Source organism: Cyrtonyx montezumae, unplaced genomic scaffold (genome assembly GCF_038088225.1).
Source record: "Cyrtonyx montezumae isolate F1298 unplaced genomic scaffold, pur_monq_1.0 scaffold_2, whole genome shotgun sequence".
NCBI classification, from domain to species: domain Eukaryota; kingdom Metazoa; phylum Chordata; class Aves; order Galliformes; family Odontophoridae; genus Cyrtonyx; species Cyrtonyx montezumae.
In genome coordinates, this window is record NW_027071936.1 from 51,094,601 (window position 1) to 51,117,747 (window position 23,147).

Below are 23,147 nucleotides of genomic sequence, written 5' to 3' on the forward strand. Positions count from 1 at the left end.
CATAATATTGTGTTTTTCATTTTTGTATGCAAACACCATTTAAGACTTGGTTGTACAGGTATAATTGCATATGAGGAAAAATAACAAGATATTTGTATATATTTCTATACGGTAGTAGTGTCACACTATAGGGTTGATTTGATTTGTCTGCATTTTTCACATTTGTTGAGATGGGCAATTTTGTCCTCTTGTGTTCAAATACCTGAAATAAGCTAAAGCTGACGACTTTATACCTTCTTCAAATCTAACTCCTGTGTATTTGAAATGTTGTCTTCTACTGGCTGTATTTTACCAAGAAAATTGCTACAATCCTAGCTACAGAACAAAAATTTATGGTTTCTTGTGAAATAAACACACAGATTATTTTACAATTGCATAGTATTCTACGCATTAATGTTCTAATTAAATGAGCGAAGCACAGTATTAACTAACCAGGAGGCACTTGTGCTGAATCATCAATACCCAGCTGTCCAACGTTTAAGTCCAGTTCACTGAAGTTTTCCTTCTGAAAAGAAATACAATCATAAAAAGGAAATCAGCAGAGTTTAATTCCCTACATCACAAGATTTCTTCTGAAAGTCTACATATAAATATTTTCAACATAAAACATATTTATTTTAAATGCATCTAAGTGAAATAAGAGTTCAGGTCTTTAAAAATAGAAGAATCTCACATCAATCTTTAATTTCAGTTTTCAAGTTGACAATGAGCTATTCCAGGATCTAATAAAGTGGAAAATAAAATATTATGTTAACAAACTATAATTCCAAGCTGTTTCTCAACCCTCATGCAAGTTTTTCTACTGGCAAAAAATCCTGACAAGCCTAATCAGTGGGGTGTTAAGAATAACTTTCCTATCATCCAGGGTTAAGACCCGTATTCGAGCAATTCCTTGCATTTACAGTCTGAAATTATAACAAGATTTAGAATTAATTTAAGAAGAAAATCAGAAACTGATTGTCAGGTTAACTGATCTTGTGCAACTCGAATAAAAATGAAAGATTAAGACTAATTATGTATTTAGAGTTTTCTTTCATAAAAAAAAGTTACAAAAGCACGCATGAGCACACATTTAGCATGAATCAACAGTTGCATGGCACAAAATGAAAATTTCCCAACTAACTGACAATTTAACATTGTTTTCTTTGTTAATAAATATGTATTTTCATAAAGCTTCTCTATGTTGCGTTTTAACTAGTGGCCCACTGTATGTTCATATTAATTTTCATTTTCAAAAGGAAAAACTTACTTCAATTTTTATATATTATCATATAGGTAAAATGATTTTTACACAGTATCACAGTTAAGAAAGAATATACTTACCAATTCTGGAATATCTTTAACTTTTAGAGGAACCTGAATTAGTCCCAGATGATTTCTGAAGCTAGGTTGTTCTCCATTTTCATAATTCGGGTTTCGAAGATTCATCAGTACCTTAAAAACATTAGCTCTGTCATTCCTCGCACATATTTGGAAATTTGCTTTCAGAACTGTTGAGAACTGTTCTCAACATCAGTATTGCAAACATAAAGCCACTTCCTGCAACTACCATATGTACAGGCCCAAATTATCAAACTACGTTTTCAAAACAAAAAAAAATAAGCCAATTTTTTCAGGAAACAAACATATTCAACTTCAAAAAGTAATCTCAAATTCTGAAATATAAAAGCAGAAAGCATTTTTGATATATGAGATTAAAAGCTGGCTACATACTAGCATCCTCACTAAAATTAGCTTCTTTCTCAAAGCTTTCTGATGGCTGCAGTACCTGGGATATTCTACAGCATTACTGATTTTCTGGAATAATTTTTATTCATGCTCTTACACTGGCAATCCTGTGTAGTGTTTAATCAAAACGATACACAATTTGCTAGTACAATATTTTCTTACTAAATAACAAAACCTGCAAATACTTTTGTCGTTTTGAGATTTTTTTTTTTTTTTTACAAAATGAAAAATCTAAAGTAAGGATAAAATTTAAAAGAACTCCATGTCAAGGTAGGTACCTGAAACATATAAAGGAATTTAATCTGACATATCCTCTTATTATATGTGTATATGCTTTAATATTATAATGTTAAGTTCGCAAAGATTCCTTCTAATGTAAACTTCCAGCTTTTATGAAATTCTGCAACATTCTATCTCTACAATTCCCAGTCTTTTAAATATTCTAAAACCATGGAAACTCACTATCACACTTGGAAATTAATAGATTAATGAAATAGACTAAAAATTCTAGAAAGAAAACAGTAAAAAAAAGAAAAGAAGACCCCAAAGGTCACTGGATAAGCCTAAAATGAAGATGGATTTGTTTACAGAATCAAGATTAAATGCACAACTTGACTTTTAGTACAGTGATGGAAAACAGAATAAATTAAAATTCGTTTAGTTAAAAATTTCAGACATCAGTAACTCTAAAAGAGGAGTTCTTCAGGATCATAATAAAACGAATATGAAGTTTATTGTAGGATTCAGGAATGTAATCACAGTTGATAAGCATGAAACAATTCAGCCTTCAGGCACAAGTGCAGTCTTCTCTACCACTACAAAAGATATTCCACTAAACTTAAAATGAATCATTTCATTTCAAACACTAAAATACATTAACTCTGACTGATCTAGATTGATATGAAAATTCTAGACCTCTAAATTTTATTCTGTAAATGAGATGATCTCAACTCTAAAAATCTACTCAGTCATGTTCTTGATGATGTGGTTCCTGTATAACTGGAAGGATATTTGTAAATTTTATTTTCAATCTTATTTCAATTCCAAACCTCCTAGTGTGTCGCCATTAAGCACTGCTGATGACTGCAATCTTATTGCCCTGTTGGCCATTCCTATTCTAAGCATAGCTGGTAGTGTTCTGTTTTATTAGGACATTCTGTGCTTGAACCATGCAAAATGATGAGTAGTACTGTCATTTCTGACTTTAAAGCCTTGACAATCATGTAATCTCTTTTTTTTTTGTACTGCATTTGCAAAGCCTCTCAACTCCAAATATTTCTATTTAATCTTTGATTTTTCACAATCCTAGATGACCTAAAATTTCAAACACCAACTAGTCAAGCAGCTTAATGTATCGCAATGTAACATTTATAATTAATTATGGAATAAGTTGGGGAATTGCTTTCAGAGGAAATGTTAGCTTCAAGCAGATTATTCTTTGGAGAAATAGAAGGTCATCACAAATATTATTTAAAATTATAGTTAACAAAAGAAGAGAATAGCATTTTGTTTTGTAAATAATACCTGGAAAAATAAAATGTGTCCATTTTCTCTTGGTTTAAGTGCCAAATTGTCTGAAATATCAGTGCAAACATATTAGAAATGTATTAATCGCTACAGAATCATCATAGCTTCTGCAGGTTAAGTGCTTTGTCTAGCTATCTGATAAAGGTAGGAGCTCCTGTTATAGATGTACCTACATGGCCAGCTTATCTCAGAACAAGAGTGAGACATTACAGAGAATCTCTGGGTCTTTCCCAACTACTGTCCTTGGTTAACATCACAGAGCTGTCTCAACTAAGATGTACACTGAGCACATTTGGTGCACTCTGGTCACTGACTGGCAGGTAGATGAAGAGATCAGACTGGAATTTAGCTGAAGTAAAACCCCTAAAAATCCACACTGTGAATGCTGCACCAGCTCTTCCACTCTACAAATGCACTTCCACTGCACTGCAACCTGTTAATGTCAACACAGCTCATCCTTTTTTGAGAGACTATTGTTCATCATTTGTCTATCTACTCTTGCTTTTAATCTAGAACTGGAGCAGTTAAAAGGTTTAAGAATATAAATCTCTCCCACTTCTGCAAGTGCTGGATAATGTAAGAAGTTACCTTAACAGTTCAATGCTCTAATATAATTTAGGATTCTTAAAGGCCCATTGGCAATAAGAAAATTCACTTTTTCAGTCCTATCCATACAGCAAGTTTACAAACAAGTGTCCATGTGCCTTTAGAGCCACTCTCATAAAATATATTAAACTTAACTAATGGTTCAATCAGATACTGTCTTCTTAAAAAGATAAACGACCTGGAAAAAGTGCAAAAGCTGATATGATTGAGAGAAGGACCTTGTAGTAGAGAAAGGCTTGCAAATGTTATCCACAAGTGCAAAGGATTTGTGTGGGTTGACCTCACAGACTGTTCCAGGACCCTGGCACTAGCAGTACTTAGTCTACAGTACTAGTACTCAGTCTCAGTGTAAATCTGTGTACGGACAATCACTCAGAAAATAAAAACTTAAGATACTGCAAATATTGTTTATAAGCTTTCTATTGAATCATTCAATGGACAATCATCTCTATCATACGAATTGGGCTATTTTAAAATAACAGCAAATTGTACTGCTTACTTGTCTGAGACTTAAACACTTTTTCCACCTCACATAAAAAAAACTAATGGACGCGATTCAATTGTTGAGTTGTTTCATGAATACTTACCTCAAGAAAATCTTTCGGTGCATAAACAGGTCTGAAGAGACTTAGATCTGAAATAAGATTTCAATTATGGTATCTTAAAATCAAAAGAGATGGAAAACACACTATTTTCCCAAACATGTAGCACAATCTAGCAAATTCAATAACATCTTACAATTAAGATTAAAATAACATCATCATCCCAATTACCACGCTTAAAACTACTACATATTCTCCATGATTATGCTAGCAGTGTCTTGGCTTTCTAAATCTAAAGTATTTAAGTGAACATTAGTCATAGAAAACTTCTTGCTGATTTCACGTCAAGTTTTTAGATTGAACCATTTTCAGAGCTAAAAGTGGTATGATATTCTTAAAATATATTTTTAAACACCATAGATTATTGAATGAAATTTGCTATAGTAAACCAAAAAGTAGAACTAGTCATCAGCAATGTATTTGTTATTGTGTAGGTAGTACTCCCTCCATGAGCTATAACATATTACCTTTGCAAAATAATTTCTTCTGAGGAACCTGCATGTGAATTAACTGTGGTTAGCCTTTCTCTCCCAAATGATGACTATTCTGTGCAAGTGTTACTTTTATCTTTTGTTAACAAAATGTCTGAGCTTAATTATCAATAGTTCTAAATATTTTCTTTCTATTAGCCTGATTTTACACTAAAATGAGCCATGTCTTCGCTGCATAAATCTCTAAACCATTGGAATCAAATGTATTATACCATAACCAACCAGGGCTGATTCAAAATTAGCACAGTAACTTGAAACGAAATTACAATAAAGTAAACACGCACAGTTAAAAATAATAAATTAGAAAAAAAGACACATTACTTTTACCTTGAATTGATTATGTTTATCTCTGGGTGATTAATAATGCATATTTGACTTTTTAATGTACAAAAATATAATGCACATGAATTTAGTTGATCTCACCTGGTTCATCAGTTCCCATTTCATTCCATTTATTAAGCAGTTCTTTCTGCTCACTGGCAGGCCTCTGAAAGTCACCAAGAAAGAAACTCTTCTTTTTTAACAGGATGAGTAAAAGCATGCCTATTTCAAATATGTAAGTGAATATTACACTTTTAAAAGCAGGCTGCACTAGCGATATAAACTAACTTCACTAAAAACTAATCCCAAGCTAAAAACTGTAGAAAGCCCCAGGTTCCAGTTCAAAGGGGAAAAAAAAAGGAAAGGTGGAAATTAGAAAGTTTTATGGGTTTATGAACAAATTTTAAGCTATTTGGTGGTCAGATTCATATTACTGAGCTAGAGCTGGAGCTGCTGGACTTTGTCCTCAAATTCCCGTCTATGGCACAGTCATGAAAAACAAAATCAAGTGCACTTTTATCAGTGATGATGTAGAGAAGAACTACATTCTGTATCAAAAATTCTACATATTCTAACAGGAAAATAAATTAAGAATTAAACATTCTAATGATACTATTTTTAAAATTAATGCTGCTAAATGAATAAAGAAAAAAAATGCAGAATGATTGCCAAAGAGAACCAGTAATTATGTGCCAGTATTTTTCTCTCCTAAGTACCAGTTGCAAGGGTGTCAAATTTATTTACCTGGGTCCCACTGAGTGAAGAGGAATTGTTTTGAGCCACATATAAAAGATACAATATAGTTGAAGTATATAAGTAATAAAACTATGTTTTTATGAAAATCATTAAAAAAAAAAAAAGAGGGGAAAAAACAACCAACCAGCAGGTTGGGCAGATATGATCCAGCAAACAAAATACATCCATATTATGTATAGGCTATGTAAGTTTATACAGCTGAGTCTGCACACAAGAGCATTCTGTCAGCAATTTGCTCTCCCACATATTTCTCTCTTAAGAGGCTAATTCCTGTTACAGCAGAGAAAGATCTTAGAAAATTCCATCTTTTATTAAGTTCAGCTCAAGCATACAGTCATTATCTCTGAGAATTATTCTGTATTAAAATATTTTGGAGAGCGGACTTGTAGCTCTTGATAGCCAAGTGTAAAATGAACACTACAAAAAAATGCAAGACCAGGCTTAATTTCAAGGAAAAAATACATCAGTTTGGCAACAATAGTTTGTAATACGTTACCTTCTGTGCTAGTGGGATACTGAGTTCTGTGCACATACTATTTAGACTTTTTAGAATTCGCTTCTCCCAGCTTCCCTGAAATGCAGAAGAAAAAATAAATTATGTAAAATTTATTTTTTCTTCAACTTTGCCTTGCCTGAGAATAAGCAGCTTTCTGAAGTCATACATAAAGAAGGGATAACAAGAATCACTGACACTTGCAAAAGCATAAAGGAAAGTTTACATGGTTCCTTAAACAGAAACAACAGAGGAAATAGACTTCATCATCTACACCTCAATAAAGAACTAGAAAAGTGAATTCCTCAAATTTCAGATCTCTAAAAAAGCATACATTTCACAGTCTCCAATTCTTGATATATGCCTAATGCTCAAGCTTCCTTGAAGATCAAGAACTAACAAATTCCACAAGAACAAATGGACAGCTTAAAGAAAACTCAGATTCTTCTGACCATTGCATTAGACTTCATGCTCACCTATGTGGCCTGATATGTGGATAATTCCCCTGGAATTAACACCAACTAGTACTGACTTCCTAGTCAACTGACTTCAGATTTTGCTTCCAGTATTACAGCTGCACTGGTGGGTTTTATGTTTAATTTTGTTTTCTGCAGATGATGAGTCAAGCTTCAACCAAATGAAAGTAAGGACTCCTGTTAATTTCATTTAACCCTATTTATTATTTGTAATTAGCTGTAGGCACAAATTTTACAACAGTTAGATACCATTTAACCATTTAAGCTCTTCAAATTGCTGTACAAAATGGACTGCAGTTTATTAGACAGGAAGCAAATGAAGGGAAGGGCAGAAGTTCAAATGCACTCACAAAAAAATAAAATAAAATATTACATCATGCATATAATTGCTTCATTTTAGCTTCCATTTACACAGTCTTATGACTTCATCTATCTAACACAATAGTTACCATTTATCAATAACTTTTTTCAAAAAAAACCTTTTTTTCAAGTCATCCCTTCACCTCTTCTATAAACAAAACAGGTTGAATATTGACTCTAACAAATATTCTCATGATTATAGTAATTTTTATAATATTCTGTATAATATTAGTTATGTCATTGTATTACTGTACCCAAACGCATTCCAAATGACACAACTACACAATAGCATGACACAAAACTTCTCATTCTCTCATGGAGGAATATAACTTTTACAGTACTCTATTTTGCTGAAGATGGTGGTTTTGTTGCTGGAAGAAACGAGAAGAGAGAAAGAACATCAAGACTACTAAACCATATGTGCAAATGGAAGGAAGGAATACAGAGGTGTTAGTAACAGCTAAAAAAAAATATTAAGTGCCAGTATAAAGACCCAAGTTTAAAAAATATGATATGCAAAGTTATAAAAAATGCAAAAAAAAAATCCCACAGAGGAGTGAGACAGCTCTACAAGACTGAGCAACAGCTCATTCCAAAGAGCAATGCAGGCTGATACTCTTGGTAACAGTCAACTGCCCAACCAGATATTGGTAGGGTTACTGCATTGAAGGTGTAGCTTGTTAGTACCCTATAGTGTTTAGCTTGTCACCAGCTTTGTAAGATCAAAATAGAACACAATCAGTATAAAGTTTTACAGGAGGTGTCAGAAACAATTCCTAACATTTCTTTGCCCTCAGCATCTTATTCTTATCTTTAGCTTTTTTTGTTCTTATATCTTTACATTCTATAGTTCATTTCTATGTTGCTGTTCACAGAAACTCTCCTAAATCAAGCAAAAGCTTTCCTAGTGAACTAAGAGAGAACTAAAGAGATGATAAGGATCGCATCATTTCACCAGATCAAAATGCAGACATCAAAATAAAGAAGTCTAATAGATTTAAGAAATTTTCAACTCACAACAGTGCCTGCTGGGCAATAAAGCAAATTAACAACGTCTTCCATTTTTAATCCCAGAGTTTCATAATAACATCTAGTTTGCATTAATATGCGTAAGTAATAATTCTGCTGCTTAGCAAGGTGGGAGAAGGTGACCTAAGCCCCTCAAACTGTAACCAGACCAATTAATACAGAGAACAGAGTGTGAAATAATCTGATGGTTTTAAGAGAGATTTTAGGTATTATATGCGTCAATTTCCAAGAAACAAAACAAATGAAAAAGAGCCTCTGTTTAGGAAATACCTAATCAAAGACAGAATGAAGAAGCTGAACCTAATGATGTACCTTAACTCAATTGCAGGAATAGCTCTCCAGTCACAGCACACACAATTAGAAAATACACAGCACATTTAAGTTAATATTAAAAAATGTAAATATTAATTGGAGTACTTTACAATGAACAATGCCACAAGCAAATGACTGATTTATAGCACTACTACTCATTGCTATTAATGTTCTAACATTTCCTAGAAATTTGTTTTTATCTTGATATAATGAAAAGAATACAGTACATAAACTTAAGACTACCGAAGTCCACCAGGTAAAACTCAGAAAACAACCAATTTGAGAAGAAAAAGTGTTAATCGTGACCACTTTAATATCAGTCACAGAAAAATGCAAATATAGTTTTAATTAGCAATTCATTCAAAGTCATTCCAATAAGTGATATCAAAATAATATGCTTTTCAGAATTCTGAAGTAGAACAAAACTAATTAAGATAGAAAAGGATAAAGAAAATGCCAGTGAACTCATAACAATGGAAATGGCATCTTATAAGTTCATAAGTTCATAAGTTCATAAGGTTGGAAAGGACCTATAAGATCATCTAGTCCAACCATCCTCCTATCACTATCTCTACCCAACTACTAAATTAAGTCCTTTAGCACCTCATCTAAACGCTTCTTGAACAGCGCTAGGGATGGTGCCTCAACCACCTCCCTAGGCAGGCCATTCCAGTGCCTGACCACTCTTTCAGAAAAGAAATGCTTCCTCAGGTCTAATCTAAATCTTCCCCGGCGCAACTTGTGGCCATTCCCTCTCGTCCTGTCATTACTTATCAGGGAGAAGAGGCCTACCCCCTCCTCACCACAACCCCCCTTCAGGAAGTGGTAGAGTGCAATAAGGTCTCCTCTGAGCCTCCTCTTCTCCAGACTGAACAATCCCAGCTCCCTCAGCCGCTCCTCATAAGACTTATGCTCCAGGCCCCTCACCAGTTTTGTTGCCCTTCTCTGAACACGCTCCAGGGCCTCAATGTCCTTCTTGTAGTGAGGGGCCCAAAACTGAACACAGTACTCGAGGTGCGGCCGTACCAGAGCTGAGTACAGGGGGATGATCACCTCCCTGCTCCTGCTGGCTACACTATTTCTAATACAGGCCAGGATGCTGTTGGCCTTCTTAGCCACCTGGGCACACTGCCGGCTCATGTTGAGCCGAGCATCAACCAACACCCCCAGGTCCTTTTCCTCTTTACATTCTTCAAGCCATTCTGCCCCAACTGTGCACAATAAAAAACAAATATGATGTATATGGAAAACATTTCTTCTATTAGGACAAATATTGTTGATAGCATCAAAATATTCTTCTCCAACTGCTGTGATGCTAAAAGAGAAATAAGGGCAAAAGGATTCGCCGCCTAAAAGTAAAACAAAGTTTCCTACCTTCAAAATATTAACTAGATTTCTGATATCTGGTGGAAATAAATTAGAATGTTGCCAGTTTAGTTTGCTTCTATATCAGCAATCTGAGTAATTGCATTTTAGTTACTTTCAAATATTTTAAATAAACAAAATAATGGAAACATTGACTCCATAAACTTTTTCCACTGTTTACTGTTGTTAATTCAAAAGATTAACAAAATAAAAAGTAGCCAAGACTCCACTGATCTGATCATCCTTGTTTTCTTATGGGGCTATTACCTACAGTGATATACGAGAGTGCATCTTGAAAATGAAATGCTAACACTCACATCAGGGTGTTTGGATAATGTGTTGTTAATCCCCTGAGCACGCTCTCAGGCAACATTTTAATCATTACCACTTATCAACATTTCCCTGTGAAAACAATCTGCATTTCAAGAAAGAACTTGAAAATAAGTATGCATAATTCTCTTTGAAATAGATAAGTCAAACTTTGAAACTAGTAAACAGAACTTCTCCTTATCTTTCCTAAACTACTAGAAAAACTATCATTCCCACACAGTACTAAAAGTATTGTGCAACCTAAGCACTACATACACTTTTATAAAATAATTGCTAATTAAACTAGTTCAGACAAACAATCACATACATTAACACAGATTTAAGTGTTTGTGCGTTTTTCATGTTAGCACTCATTGATATGAGTGATTATTTTCAGGCAGTAAATTGTGGCATTACATTCCACATCACAGTAGAAAACCTGTTTAATACAGTCTTTATACCCACATGCTAAAGACAGAAAACCCCGTGCAGCATAAGACTTAGAACAAGCAACAATATGATTGAAGAAGTAACACAATTTGTGGAGTAACTTTAAATATATTGTGATATTCTTTTACACTGCACGGCTGAGTTAAATACAATTTTACCTTTATCTGTGAAGCTCTGGTTAGATCATACTCTTAAAAATGGAAAGAAAAAAAACTCAAAAGGTTCATGCAAAATTTTATTTCAAATAGCATGCAGTGATGAAAAATCCAATGAAACAAAAATATTCTTCCCGATACCAGAATCCTTGTTCAGTCTTCTGCAGTCCTGTTTCTCTTATTCTCCCCTTCAGTATTCCTTAAGTTCCTTAGCTCTAAACTTTCCACCTTTCTTTCAGATTTCCAAGTATTGATGATTTCTCTTCTTTCCAATCTCATTATCTATGCAGCTTGTCTTTCATTGCCAAACTGCCTATCTGTACCTCTTCAAGACAATATTTTTGTAACCCATATCTACACTTCTTTTTCCCAACAAAAATAAACTCTCCTTCTTTATATGCTTCATGTAATCTCTGTTCTAAAAGATTCACCCACCTGCCACTACATCCTACTTCTTTAGTAGCTGGAGAATTACTTAAGCATTTATGGTAAGTATGTAATATGCTACATATACAACATCATTATTAAATTCTATGCACATACAATTACAAATCTGAATTTTTCCTATGGTATAAACCCTAGAAATGGCACAGTAATATTAAAATTGAAGTATTAAAATTATTTTTACTAAAAATTAATAATCTGAAATAGACTAACCAAAAATCTAATGAGAACTGTAAAATAGGTAACAACCAACCTGTGCTTTCCTCATATAAGCTAATGGTTCTTTCATATGTTCAGGAGGTGCTGCAGGATGACATGGTGAAGGAAACCTTGAAGAAAATACAGCACACTTTAAATGTTTTTTTTCTTTACTAATTATTCGTAAACCTAATTTCTTTCATGAGAAAACTAATAAAAACACTACATTTGATGATCAAAACTAAGTACTTTTTTTTTTTAAAATAATTTCTTCCTCATCCTCTCCAGACTCTCACACACAGTTTCTCCCCATTTTTAACTGGTAACACATACCAGTACTTTGCAGAATCAAGTCCCTTGTACTATGAAGGCATATTCTTCAAAACTAAGTCTAAAAAGCTCAGTTAAATTAGAAGAACTACATTTGCATAAACAATTGTTATTAGATAATTGTAGTTTAGGCTGTGTGTATCAATTAATTCACCTTTCTGCCTTGACAGAGTGTAAAATGCATTTATACTTCCCAGAAGTCTAATTCAAAGTGAGCTAAACAATAACAGAGAATCTCTCCATTTTCAGTCTATTTATAACCATAGCAAATGTGATGACATTGATTTGCTAAGCCTAGAGATGCAAAATATTACAGATATTTAAACAAATAATACTGTTACAAACATCTGATAAAAATTTAAAATTAATTTGCAGTAACTACCTCTGATACAACAGAATTATATTATTGAATTTTGGTACTTCTGGAAGTAAAATAGCAAAGAAATTATTAAAGCAATGTTTAAAAATATGGGAAGATAAAACTGAGTCCAGTATTTTCACTAGGACAAAAAAGAAATGATACTTTTACAAACAGAAATGAAGCAGGCACCCTTGATATGGCAGACTTTGCACATAACAGCAACACATCACACACCTTTGTATGTAAAGGAACGAAAAGGAAATCATGCGAACAGAACGTAATAAATTAACACGCCAAATAAACTCACACATTGAGTTCACTATAAACAGCATTCTGAAGCTTCTTTTCCCAACCTGTTAAAATATAAATTAGAAACAAAACAATCAAACAACAACAAAAATAGTAGACAAATTTAAGAAATTAATACTAATGGAATATGAATCAGAGGTTACTTCAGAGTTGCAAGAGTTTTCTGTCCTGTCTCAATTCATGTCTATGTACCGGTCAGACAGGAAGAGATGGAGACACCTTAACCTAATAAAGGTAGGTAAAACTACAAGTTAAAGTCTGCAAAAAACATTGAATAACCTTTATTTCCATCTGCTATTCAAATAATTATGATACAGCTTTGGTTAAACAATTATAAGCTACTTCTCTGAAACCATCATATTTTTAAAACAACTATAAATGTTAATAGAAATAGCGTTCTCGGTGATTACAAATCTTACATCACTTACAATCAAATCTTCACATTATAGAGTAATATAGCCTACAACTTCCAATGGAAATGTACCAAGAGCACCTCCACAAATGCTAATTTCCATTTTTCAAATGGTCTGAACTCGTTTCATTCATACCTTTTTAAAAAAGAAAAAAAATACCAGAATCCTGTAAAAAGACAAAATTATATTTTTGCATCACATGCTCAAAACTCTGCCAGAATACAAGAACATTTTCCCTGTTTATTTTCTCTACCCTGTTTAATAATCTAATAAAGTTCTCACCTACTATTTTATTAGTGCATATTTTTACAGTGCTTTACACAACCCAGAATTTACACCAACTCCATGTTGAAATGCCAACAACTTCACATCTTGACTATCTGAAGTATTACAAACCTGATGTCTTCAGAAAATCCTTAATATCTTCTTTTAGTGATTCCAGTTTAATATTGGGGTTGTGTAGGGTAATCTAATGTGGAAAAAAAAAAGTAAATAAAAGCATCAAGCACTCATTATAAAGACAGTAATTTGTGTATCTGTGTAGTTAATAATATAAGAAACAAACAAGCTTAATGTTACATGCACACAGTAAATTACTTCCTAGTAACTTGAAGGTAGTTGTTACAGACAAAAATAATGATAAAAAAAAACAGCCAACTTTTCCCTAAGTCAATATTTCTGTTTTTATATCCGTGATATAAACTGTAGGTAAAGGGACCTGTGACACACATGCTTACCATTCTGAGTAAGCACCCTACATAGTTTGCACAAATGCCAGGTTCTACACATTGAAGGACTGGTCATTGTCATGATCATATCAAAAATGTTCTACAGCTTCCAACTAAACTTCCCACAGTTCATCCGTCAGAAAACAGGTGCCACCTTCAGACTTAAAATAAAAACTGGACCAAGCATTCACCTCTGCAGCTGTGATTACAAGGTATATACAGCAATGTACAATGAAGTGCATTTGACAGATGTCAGCTAGGCAACAATTAGCTTTATAATCCTGCTGCAGATTTTCCAGCAATAGCATGAGCAGCTGCTATGGTATCTCCTTCTACAGGAGGAGAAAACAAATAGACCAAAAAGCCCCAAAAGGACAACAACCTGAAACTCAAGATTTTCTTGAAATGGCTGTAATGCATCACTTCCTAAACATAAAATGCTGATTAGCACCAGAGGATAAAGCTAGTGGCTTGGAAAGGAATAGTAACCCTGGCTGCTGATCCAAAAATAACACTGGCAGATCTGTGAAACTTACCCCCAGCCATGCCAGAGTAAGGTATGTCAGAAGCACACAGCCACCTCAGCCCTGCAGAAATGCAGGATACTGCTGACCAAAAGCTACTCAGCAATACGTTGGAGATGTATCAGCTGTTGTCTATTATGATAACTCACGCTGCTAACAGACTGTCACTGCTCACACAGTGTGTCAGCACAGACAGCACTGCTGACAGCACGGCCTACTTTTGTTCCATCACACACAGCTCACAAACTCCACATCCTTGTCATCTGCCTTACAGTTTATACATAGAAAAAATTCATCTGCTGTGGAAAGGCTACTAGCATCAGCAATTTGCCTTTTAAGTCACTTCACTACAGCTACAGGTAATGAAAGCTTTAATATTTGGTGTATTAACAGCAGAGCAAAGAGAAAAGGCATGCTTTTTGAAACAGAAAGGTGGTCATAAGGACAAACCACAAGGTGTAGCAAGTTGCTACAGAGCCCAAGACACCGCTGTTGTTAAGGCCTTATTTATTGTACGTGATACTGCAAATCTACTTAATACCCAAAACACAAGAATCTGGCAGACAGTTCAGCTCGTGGCTGCAGCCAGTTGTAACACTGAAGAACACATCCTAGGGCTATATGGTATTGCCAAAGAAAATACTCATTTGGATGGGATAAAGGAAATCCCCTCAGAATCATTCTGCTGTAACCTAACAGGAGAGTACATCTCTGGATTTTATATGGGTGTTTACAGCCATTCAATTAAGGAGTCAAGAAGACAGATAACCTTCCAAAATTAGTAGACCAGGTCCCCTATATAATTTCTTCTTTGGACTAACTGCTCTGACATCCCCGTGACAGGGTTGGAGATACGTGATCTCCAAGGTCCCCTCCAACCCAAACCATTTCTGTAATTACAAGTTATTTCTGTTAGTTAATTTTCTTACTAGCTGTTCATACTATGCTGGTAAAAAACATTAAGGTGTTTCAGTCAGTTTTGTTTTGAACTGCTTGATACAATGTACTGCCTAAATATCATTTGCATTTCTGTCCACTGTTTGTTTGTTTTTGGCAGCATGAAAAACACTGACAAATTTTTATTATATTGAAAGCATTACTATGATTTACACTGATAAAAATGCCTGACTACAGCTTACTGGGGGAAAAAAAAGCCCACACCTTGATGAGACATACTGATGAATTGAATTAATTTCCTGCATGATCAAAATGCAAGGTACACACAAACACAATGACAGACTCTCCAATTTTAATATAAACATATCGATGAAACTGTATCTATCTTTTTCTTTTTTTTTTTTTAAGCTATCAGGAAGATCATAACAGGTAGAGTAAAGGAAAAGGAGCAATGGAAGGTAAAGAATGGCAGCCAGACCAGGGAAGAAATGATGCTACTCATGGGCTCAGCCAGGCCAAGGCTGAGATCTGAGAAATATAAACAGAGAACGTTTTAGCAAACATAAACAAATTATTTTTTAACAATGTTCATGTCTACTGGTGTCCTTTCCAGTATAACTGGCATTGTGCATATTTTTATGGATAGGACAGCAGGGTTCAAGGCTTTGGTGTCTGCCTTCATCAACAGCTTTCATCCACTCCTTGCAAACCAAGAGGCAACTGGCTTTTGGACATTCCTTCCTAAAAGAAACCATCAATACAGTATCTGTCAGCACCCTCTTGTCCTTTAGCTGTACAGAAGAGAAAGCACAACTTTTGGACTTCCAAAATTTTGCCAAAACATATTACAAGTGGCTAAGGGACCACTAGCAATCCTTTGTGATTATATTCTGTGCACGGCTTTGACTTCAGTACGGCATCCTGCTAAGATGCAGGCAGTCATCATCATAAATGATTCAGTTAGGATCAAGCTAACTTGATCAAAACCACTTCAAGTATTATCACAGCAATTCCAGTACAAACACTCCCTAAACACCTAAAAATCCTACACATTTAAGGGAGTTTATTTTAAACAGTTCTGTAACCAAAAGGATAATTTTGAGCATAACTAAGCCAACTTCTGTAAGTATAAGGCCCTGGATACACTAACATTTTTCTACACTTCTACATTTCTGATGTAGCTAAACTAAGGGTGAAAGTATTATGAACTCTCCTGCGTAAGTTAAAACATATCAAAAATCTAACAGTTGAAACAGACAGCTTCTGTCTGTGAACAGAATTCTGTGAATTAAACCTGCACCATTCACACTGTTTCTGAACTCCACCATCTGTTCACAGCATTCATAACTGCATTCAAATTAATTATACTGAAAAGTTACTGCTGGACCAATTAGACCAAAGTACAAGCTTTGTCAGAAGGGGATAATAAACCATTCGTCAAATACAACGCACAAAAAGGAATCATTAATTATCTATGATGACTCTTGAGCCTATGTTTACTCACTAAGATTTATTAAATAAATACTGCAATCACAGAAACATTTTCTTTAATTTGGTCTTTTACTTCAGAAGGAATCATAAATTTCTTGGGTTCTTTTTAATATTTGAAAAATATGAAATCATGAAATAATACCTTCAGATATTTTGCAAACCTTTACATCATATGCATTAATCTAAAAAATTCACTCACACTCCCTCTCAAAGCACACACACAGACAGCATCCCACTTTCTAGAGACATCACGCCCAGTGCTCCTCTCTTCCCTCCACCATTCAAAGTCTTGTGAAGGGGTCACTACCTCCCTTCAACGGTTCCTTTAGATCCTTTGGAAGTAGTTACAAGACTCCTCCTAGAGTGCTGATGGTGTCCTCTCCTCTGGACAGCCATTCTGATCATGTCTTCTAGCTTATCTCCTTCCCATACCTTGCTGATGCCTTCAAGTACCTCTTGAAAGTCTTTTATCACTCCCCAGATGTTTTCCCCCTTCCCTCTACCCTACACACCTAATACTGAATTATCAGACTGAGGTGGGGTGTTCAAGCTGACTCTTAAGTTCCCGTTTCATCTTTCAGCTTATTCAGACTTGTCTTGATCTGCTACAAGCTCTCCTTCAAGTACTCCCACCACAAGGATCCTACAAGAAACACAAACCAGAAAATGTCTACACAAAAAATGCCCGGACAGATTCCTTATTTTGTGAGCATTGCTTGCTTGATAGAACTTAAAATTATAACCTTTGTTTCATTTTATTCTCATCTTCTGTTCTGGGAAAGTTCTTTAGGAAAAAACTAGTAGAGCTTTTATATTATTTCATTATATTTTTATGTTAAAAAAAGCTTTACCTGTTATTTACCCCTGATCACCTGACAAGTCAGAGTTGGACAGATTTCTGTTAGAGATCTGCAGAGAACGATAACTGTTTATATTCTGTCAAACATCCGTTTTTAAAAGGTGATGCTTTGCTCAGATCTCTGAATCATTCCATTTTTATTCTAACTTCACTAAAACAAATTTTAAGCAAAGTTTCACAAAAAGCTTTGATCTCAAAGTAAATTTCCTGCCTGAAGATTTCCACATCCCAGTTTTTCTGGCCAGCCCTATATTTTACCTTAAAAACACTTCAGAAAGGGAAGGTCACAGACTGGTGCTCTACAATATCTTCATCATTAACACAGACAGTGGAATCAAGTGAACCTTCAGCAAGCCTGCTGATGACAACAGCTTGAGTGGTGCAGCTGATATGATGGAAGGTATGCCATTCAGAAGGACTTGAACAGGCTTGAGAAGTGGGCTCACATGTATCTAATGAGGTTCAACAAGGCCAGGTGCAAGGTGCTGCATTTGGATCAGGGCAATCCCAAATACCTGTACAGACTGGGAGAACTTGAGAGCATCATGGGTCCCAGTGGACATGAGCCAACTGTATCCTGGTCTGCATCCAAAGAAGAGTAGCCAGCAGGGAGAGAGAGAGTGAAAAAGTATGATCGCTCTCTTCTGTATTAATCTCACTGCATTACCTACAGACATTATCAACACTAAAACTCATCCTATGGAGTCAACCAAATGTTTATCTTTCGAGTCTTCATTAACAAGCACACAACTCATTTCACTTCTCAGGTCAAAAATGTGACCATCAGATGATACCTGTGACAGTAGAACATTTTGCACTCACGGACTCACTACTAAGCTTATTTTAAAGAGATTGTGCACCACAGCCCCTGACAACAGCACAGATTCTCTGTGTCAAACATAGCACTGGTGGGATCAATTCATAACCTCAGGACTCTTCTATCATCTCTCACAAATAACATCAGGAAATTGTATTTTGCTCAAAATTATTAAATGGTGAAAGAGACTGTTCATTCTGAGTTCTCCTTCCTAGAAGCTAGAGATCAATTTACAAAACAGCTAAAATAATGTTTACAAGACATCTTAAAAAAATCTGGTGGTATTAAAATGGACCTTGTGTTCTATTGTGACTCATTTTCAGAGATGCTGAATATTTTTGAGGAAGGAGACTCAGACATCTAACTGTCCTGATAAGGGCACTCATAAAAGTTCTCAGGCTGCCCACTGGTACTGGGTATGATAACCACCCACCAAGCCCCAGCCACACTGAGCTTCACTGTCAAACAGACACACTGGTACCAATGGCAGTGAACAAGGCCTCCAGGAGTCAAGAGGACAAGAGAACAAAAGCAGAGGAGAGCACGCATTTTATTGTCATCACTAATGGAGCTGCTGGAAGAGATTCCTGTTCTGAAATCCCTTTGCTCTCTACATCCCACATCAGGCCTTCTGTTTCGGATGCTGAATTTAGAGAGCTGTCACTCAACGACAGCACAGCAGATACCCATTCAAAACAGCATTAAAGGCCTTCCAATAGCAAAAGAAACAAAGGCGGTGATGTCTCTTAACGCAGACAGCCTTATGGACGTTCAGAGAAGAAAACTATGCTTCATTTCAAAACCAAACAAAATTAAGGCAAACCACGGGCTCTCCGCCCAGAACCGAATCTCTACAACTTCATGCGTCGTTTACGAAACATTAAACAAACCCCAACATTCTACGAAATCAAACCCAGAGTAGTTCAGTAATGCACAGTAACGCCAGCCCTAGGCATAGGAACGATACATGGAGCGACCGGACGGGCAGGGGCAGAACGCCGGGAACAAAGCGCCGAGGCGGGGAGAGGGAGCCGGGCCTGGGTGCGGGGCTCACCCGGGCCTGTCGCTCCAGCTGGGAGTAGAGGCTGGAGCCCTTCAGCCGCTGCACGATCCGCGCTATGGTGAGGGAGAGCCCGCCGTCCTGCTCCAGCATCGCGGCGCCGCCGAGCCCCCACACCGGGCCGCTCTCCCCCGCCGCGCCCCGCCCCTCCCGCGCCGACGCTAGCGGGCAACGCGGCGCGGAGGCGGCCGGGCGGAAAGCGGCGCCTCGCTCGTGGGTTCCGCCCCTCACGGCGGGGATGTGGCCGCGGAACCGATGGGCGATTCTGTCCGGCGCCGAGCGGGCACCGAGGGCCGGGTTCATACGGAGCCCTGTGAGAAACGCAGCCCTGCTCCTGTTTCATTATAAGCCGATAGGAAATCAAACGGGAAGCCTGTGAGCAGGTGCAGAGCCGTGGAGTGGCTGAGGTTGGAAGGAGCTTTAAAGTCACGGAAAGCACCCAATTCCAAGGTTGTGCCATGAGTGGGGCTGTCATCCAGCACGTCAGGCTGCCCAGGGCCCCATCCAACCTGGCCTTGAACACCTCCAGAGATGGGGCACCCACAGCTCCTCTGGGATGCATCCCTGGGGCTCACAGGTGTCATACATGTGTCAGGCCCCAGCCAAGGCACAGAGTCCTAAGTGTTGGAAGGCACCTCTAGGGATTGTCAAGTCTAATCTGCTAAAATAGGTTCCTGTTGCTCCTTGTTCTTTTGCTGCACACTGCTGAAAAGAGTCTACCCACATTCATTTGAATCTTGCGCTTTAGACATTTACAAAGCTGGGCTGGATGAAGCTTTGAGCAGCCTGGTCTGGAGGGAGTTGTCCCTGCCTGTAGTGGGTGGGTTGGTACTAGTTGGACCTACATGATCTTAAAGGTCCCTTCCAGCCAAACCATTCATGATTCTGTGAAACACTGATGAGATCCCCCCTCATTTTTCTCCCAGCTGAACAGTCCCAGGTCCTCTCAGCATTCCCTCATAAGGGAGATGTACCATGCCCCTCAACATCTTCGTAGCCCTGTGCTGTACTCTCTGGAAGTTCCCTGTCTTTCTTGAACCAAGGAGCCCATACCTGGACTCCAGATGCAGGTTCACCAGGGCAAAGCAGAGAGGGAGGATCACCTCCTCTCAACCTGCTGGCCATGCTCTTTTTAATGCACCCCAGGATATCATCGGCCTTGTTGGCCACAAGGGCATACTGCTGGCTCATGACCTATCTAGTGTTCACCAGAACACGCAGGTCCTTATCTGCAGAGCTTTTTTCCTGCTGGTCAGTCCCTAACCTGTACTGGTGCACGTGAGCCAACTTACACAGGGTGCTGCAGATGAGCTTTGCAGACAAAATGTCCTCATTCCAGCAGCCAGCATGAGTGTTTCAACCTTATGTGCATGCCTAACTGCTCCTCCAGTTGAGGTGGGCTGGTGGCAGCAGCCTCAGGCAGGTGTGTAGATGCCACTGCTCACTAGTCACTATCCAGCAGACTCAGGGACTGTCTATGAGCATTTCACAACTGGCTCAGTAATGACAACAGCATTTTTGTCATCATTATTTAAGGTTAAATTAACATGTTTAGTTTTGCATTGAAAAGGACTGAGCTATCACATTCAGCCAGTGATTACATGAGCAACTACAAGGCAGAATCTTCTTGAACTTGTTTTGCAACTGGAATTGACACAGCTTCCAACCCCTGTCAGAGCAGTCAGAAATATTAGCTTTAAAAGGAAACTTTAACTGTGATTTAAGTGGCTTTTCACTAGTACGAGGTAGCTGAGAGACACCTTAAAGCTTGAGAGACAATTTAAGATGCTACTGTCATTTGCCTGAGGTATAGTTTCCATATTCTATGTTATATAGAGATTGTATGAAAAGCAACCTCAGTTGCACAGCTTCTTGATGTGTGCTTCATGGGGGATGATAAGAAGTACAGGACCTGTGCTCCAGCAAAGCTTTATTGCAGTTGTGAATATTTTACCCCTGTGTACTCATTAATTGAAGCTCAGTACCAGGAATCAATACAGCTTTCATTTAAAAAAAGAACAGCTGTGTAGCACCAGGTGCATCACACTGGCTGGTGTGAATGCACAGAGCTTCAGCCTGCTTAGTCCTTCTGGGAAAATCTGTTCCTATGTACATCAATCACCGTGTAATCAAATCATCACTTTGTAACCTAATTTACTAAGTCAAAATATTAATTTTGAAAACCCCAGAATCGTTAATCAGCAATCTAAGAGACTGCAAGGAGTTAACATGGAAAAGCTGAAGGATGATTTTCAGAGTCAGTAATGAGTATTCATTTTCAGTTCTGAGGATGACCATATCCCTCTAAAACACAGAATTTTGTAACATTCTCAAATATCATTGAGAATATCAACATTCTCAAACATTCTCAAATTGAAATATCAAACATTCTCAAATCTCATTGTTGTGAGCTTTGAAAATGAGCAAAGCAGAAGCAAGGAAACGAAGATAATTGTAATCAGCTACCTTGCCAGGAAAAAAAAAAAAATAATAATAAAGCAGTAGTTGTAACAGGTATAAAAATGCATCCAAATTCACCTTTTTTCAATCTCTTTTGACTTTTCTGGAAGCTTTTCTGGATAAAATGGAGTTTAAAGGAAAACAGTAACAGAGGTCAGAGATGAAAGTTCCTTAACCAGCTGCTAAATTGAAATGCTAAGGACAATTCTCAGTTCATGGAGGAGTTGTCTACCAGTTGTCTACCAGTGTCTTGAATACTTCTGGTTTACATCAGACTTTCTGTCAGTTCTTTGCTCACATACATAGGTGAAGTTAACGGCATCAGTAATCACATTTGCTTTCCTCCTTGTATTGGGAGTTAACGAGATATTTGCCTATATTCCCAACTGAACAAGAATATAAAGTGTAATGGTTTTACCTGCTAGTTTACACTAAAATTCTGCAAAGGTTTTACATGGAGGCAGACCTTTTATTGTTGTTGAGGAGGATCATTGGTTTGTGTAGGAACACCTCACCTGTTTATAGAGGCATGTGAAAAAAAAAACAAAACACAACAAATGTGTGCCATTAAGCTCCAGAGATCAATGCCTGTAAGTCCAGAATTTACACTGCTGGTATAATTACTGTGTAAGGAAGTCTTACTCCCTTGCCTGGCATAGACCTCAGTTACAAATGGGTGATTTCCTACAGCTGGCAACCTCCTCTCTAAACCTGTCTTTGTTACCTTCACTCCCACATCTGTCACTATCTATTCCTTGCTTTTCACAGCTATTTCCAATTTGTTTTCCTTCCTCCTATGTTTTGTTTTTTCTCCTGCCAGTTATGTCTCCAATATGAGTAGGAGAATTGTTTCTTTTAAGTGCCAGTCAAAGCTAAAATGCAACGGAATATAAAGAGATTATTTTTACAGCATCTCTCCCAGTGCTCTTAACCACTTCTTGTGCATCCTTACCATATCCAGTTAAGAAATCTCATGCTTAAGTGTTTGCTTCTTTTTTGTTTCCTTACAAGGAGCGTAAGCATAGCAGCTTGAGAAATATAGGGTCATTGTTAAAAAATATCACTTGAATAACAGTCATTGGCAGAAATCCCAACGTGAATGGCATTCCCTTTAGCCCATCCCAGTAGATGACACAGCTAGTTTAACTTTGTTGATATGATAAGTATCGGGCCATTCCTGCTTTTTCATTGTGATTTATTTTTAAATTTCAAGTAAGCAACTGCACAGAATTGTTTTATGATGTTCAATGCCACATACCAAAGAAGGTAGCTTGCT

At 36.9% G+C, this 23,147-nt stretch overlaps 1 protein-coding gene across 3 annotated transcripts in view; it reads right to left on the minus strand.

Annotated features, from left to right (window-relative positions):
* Positions 1 to 19,528, minus strand: part of TBC1D19 (TBC1 domain family member 19) — a 45,043-nt gene extending 25,515 nt beyond the window's left edge. The window contains exons 1-9 of one of the 3 annotated variants that reach the window (XM_065735711.1): positions 19,406 to 19,528; positions 13,432 to 13,504; positions 12,621 to 12,666; positions 11,678 to 11,753; positions 6,528 to 6,602; positions 5,378 to 5,441; positions 4,449 to 4,495; positions 1,324 to 1,434; positions 433 to 505 (exon numbers count right to left, since the gene is read on the minus strand). In XM_065735711.1, coding sequence (XP_065591783.1) covers positions 433 to 505; positions 1,324 to 1,434; positions 4,449 to 4,495; positions 5,378 to 5,441; positions 6,528 to 6,602; positions 11,678 to 11,753; positions 12,621 to 12,666; positions 13,432 to 13,504; positions 19,406 to 19,504 — 664 coding nt within the window. In that variant the 5' untranslated portion in view covers positions 19,505 to 19,528. Of the gene's footprint in view, positions 1 to 432; positions 506 to 1,323; positions 1,435 to 4,448; positions 4,496 to 5,377; positions 5,498 to 6,527; positions 6,606 to 11,677; positions 11,754 to 12,620; positions 12,667 to 13,431; positions 13,505 to 19,405 lie in introns of those variants that run through there. The other 2 variants (XM_065735712.1, XM_065735713.1) reach the window with 2 other exon arrangements.
* Between the last annotated feature and the right edge of the window lie 3,619 nt (positions 19,529 to 23,147).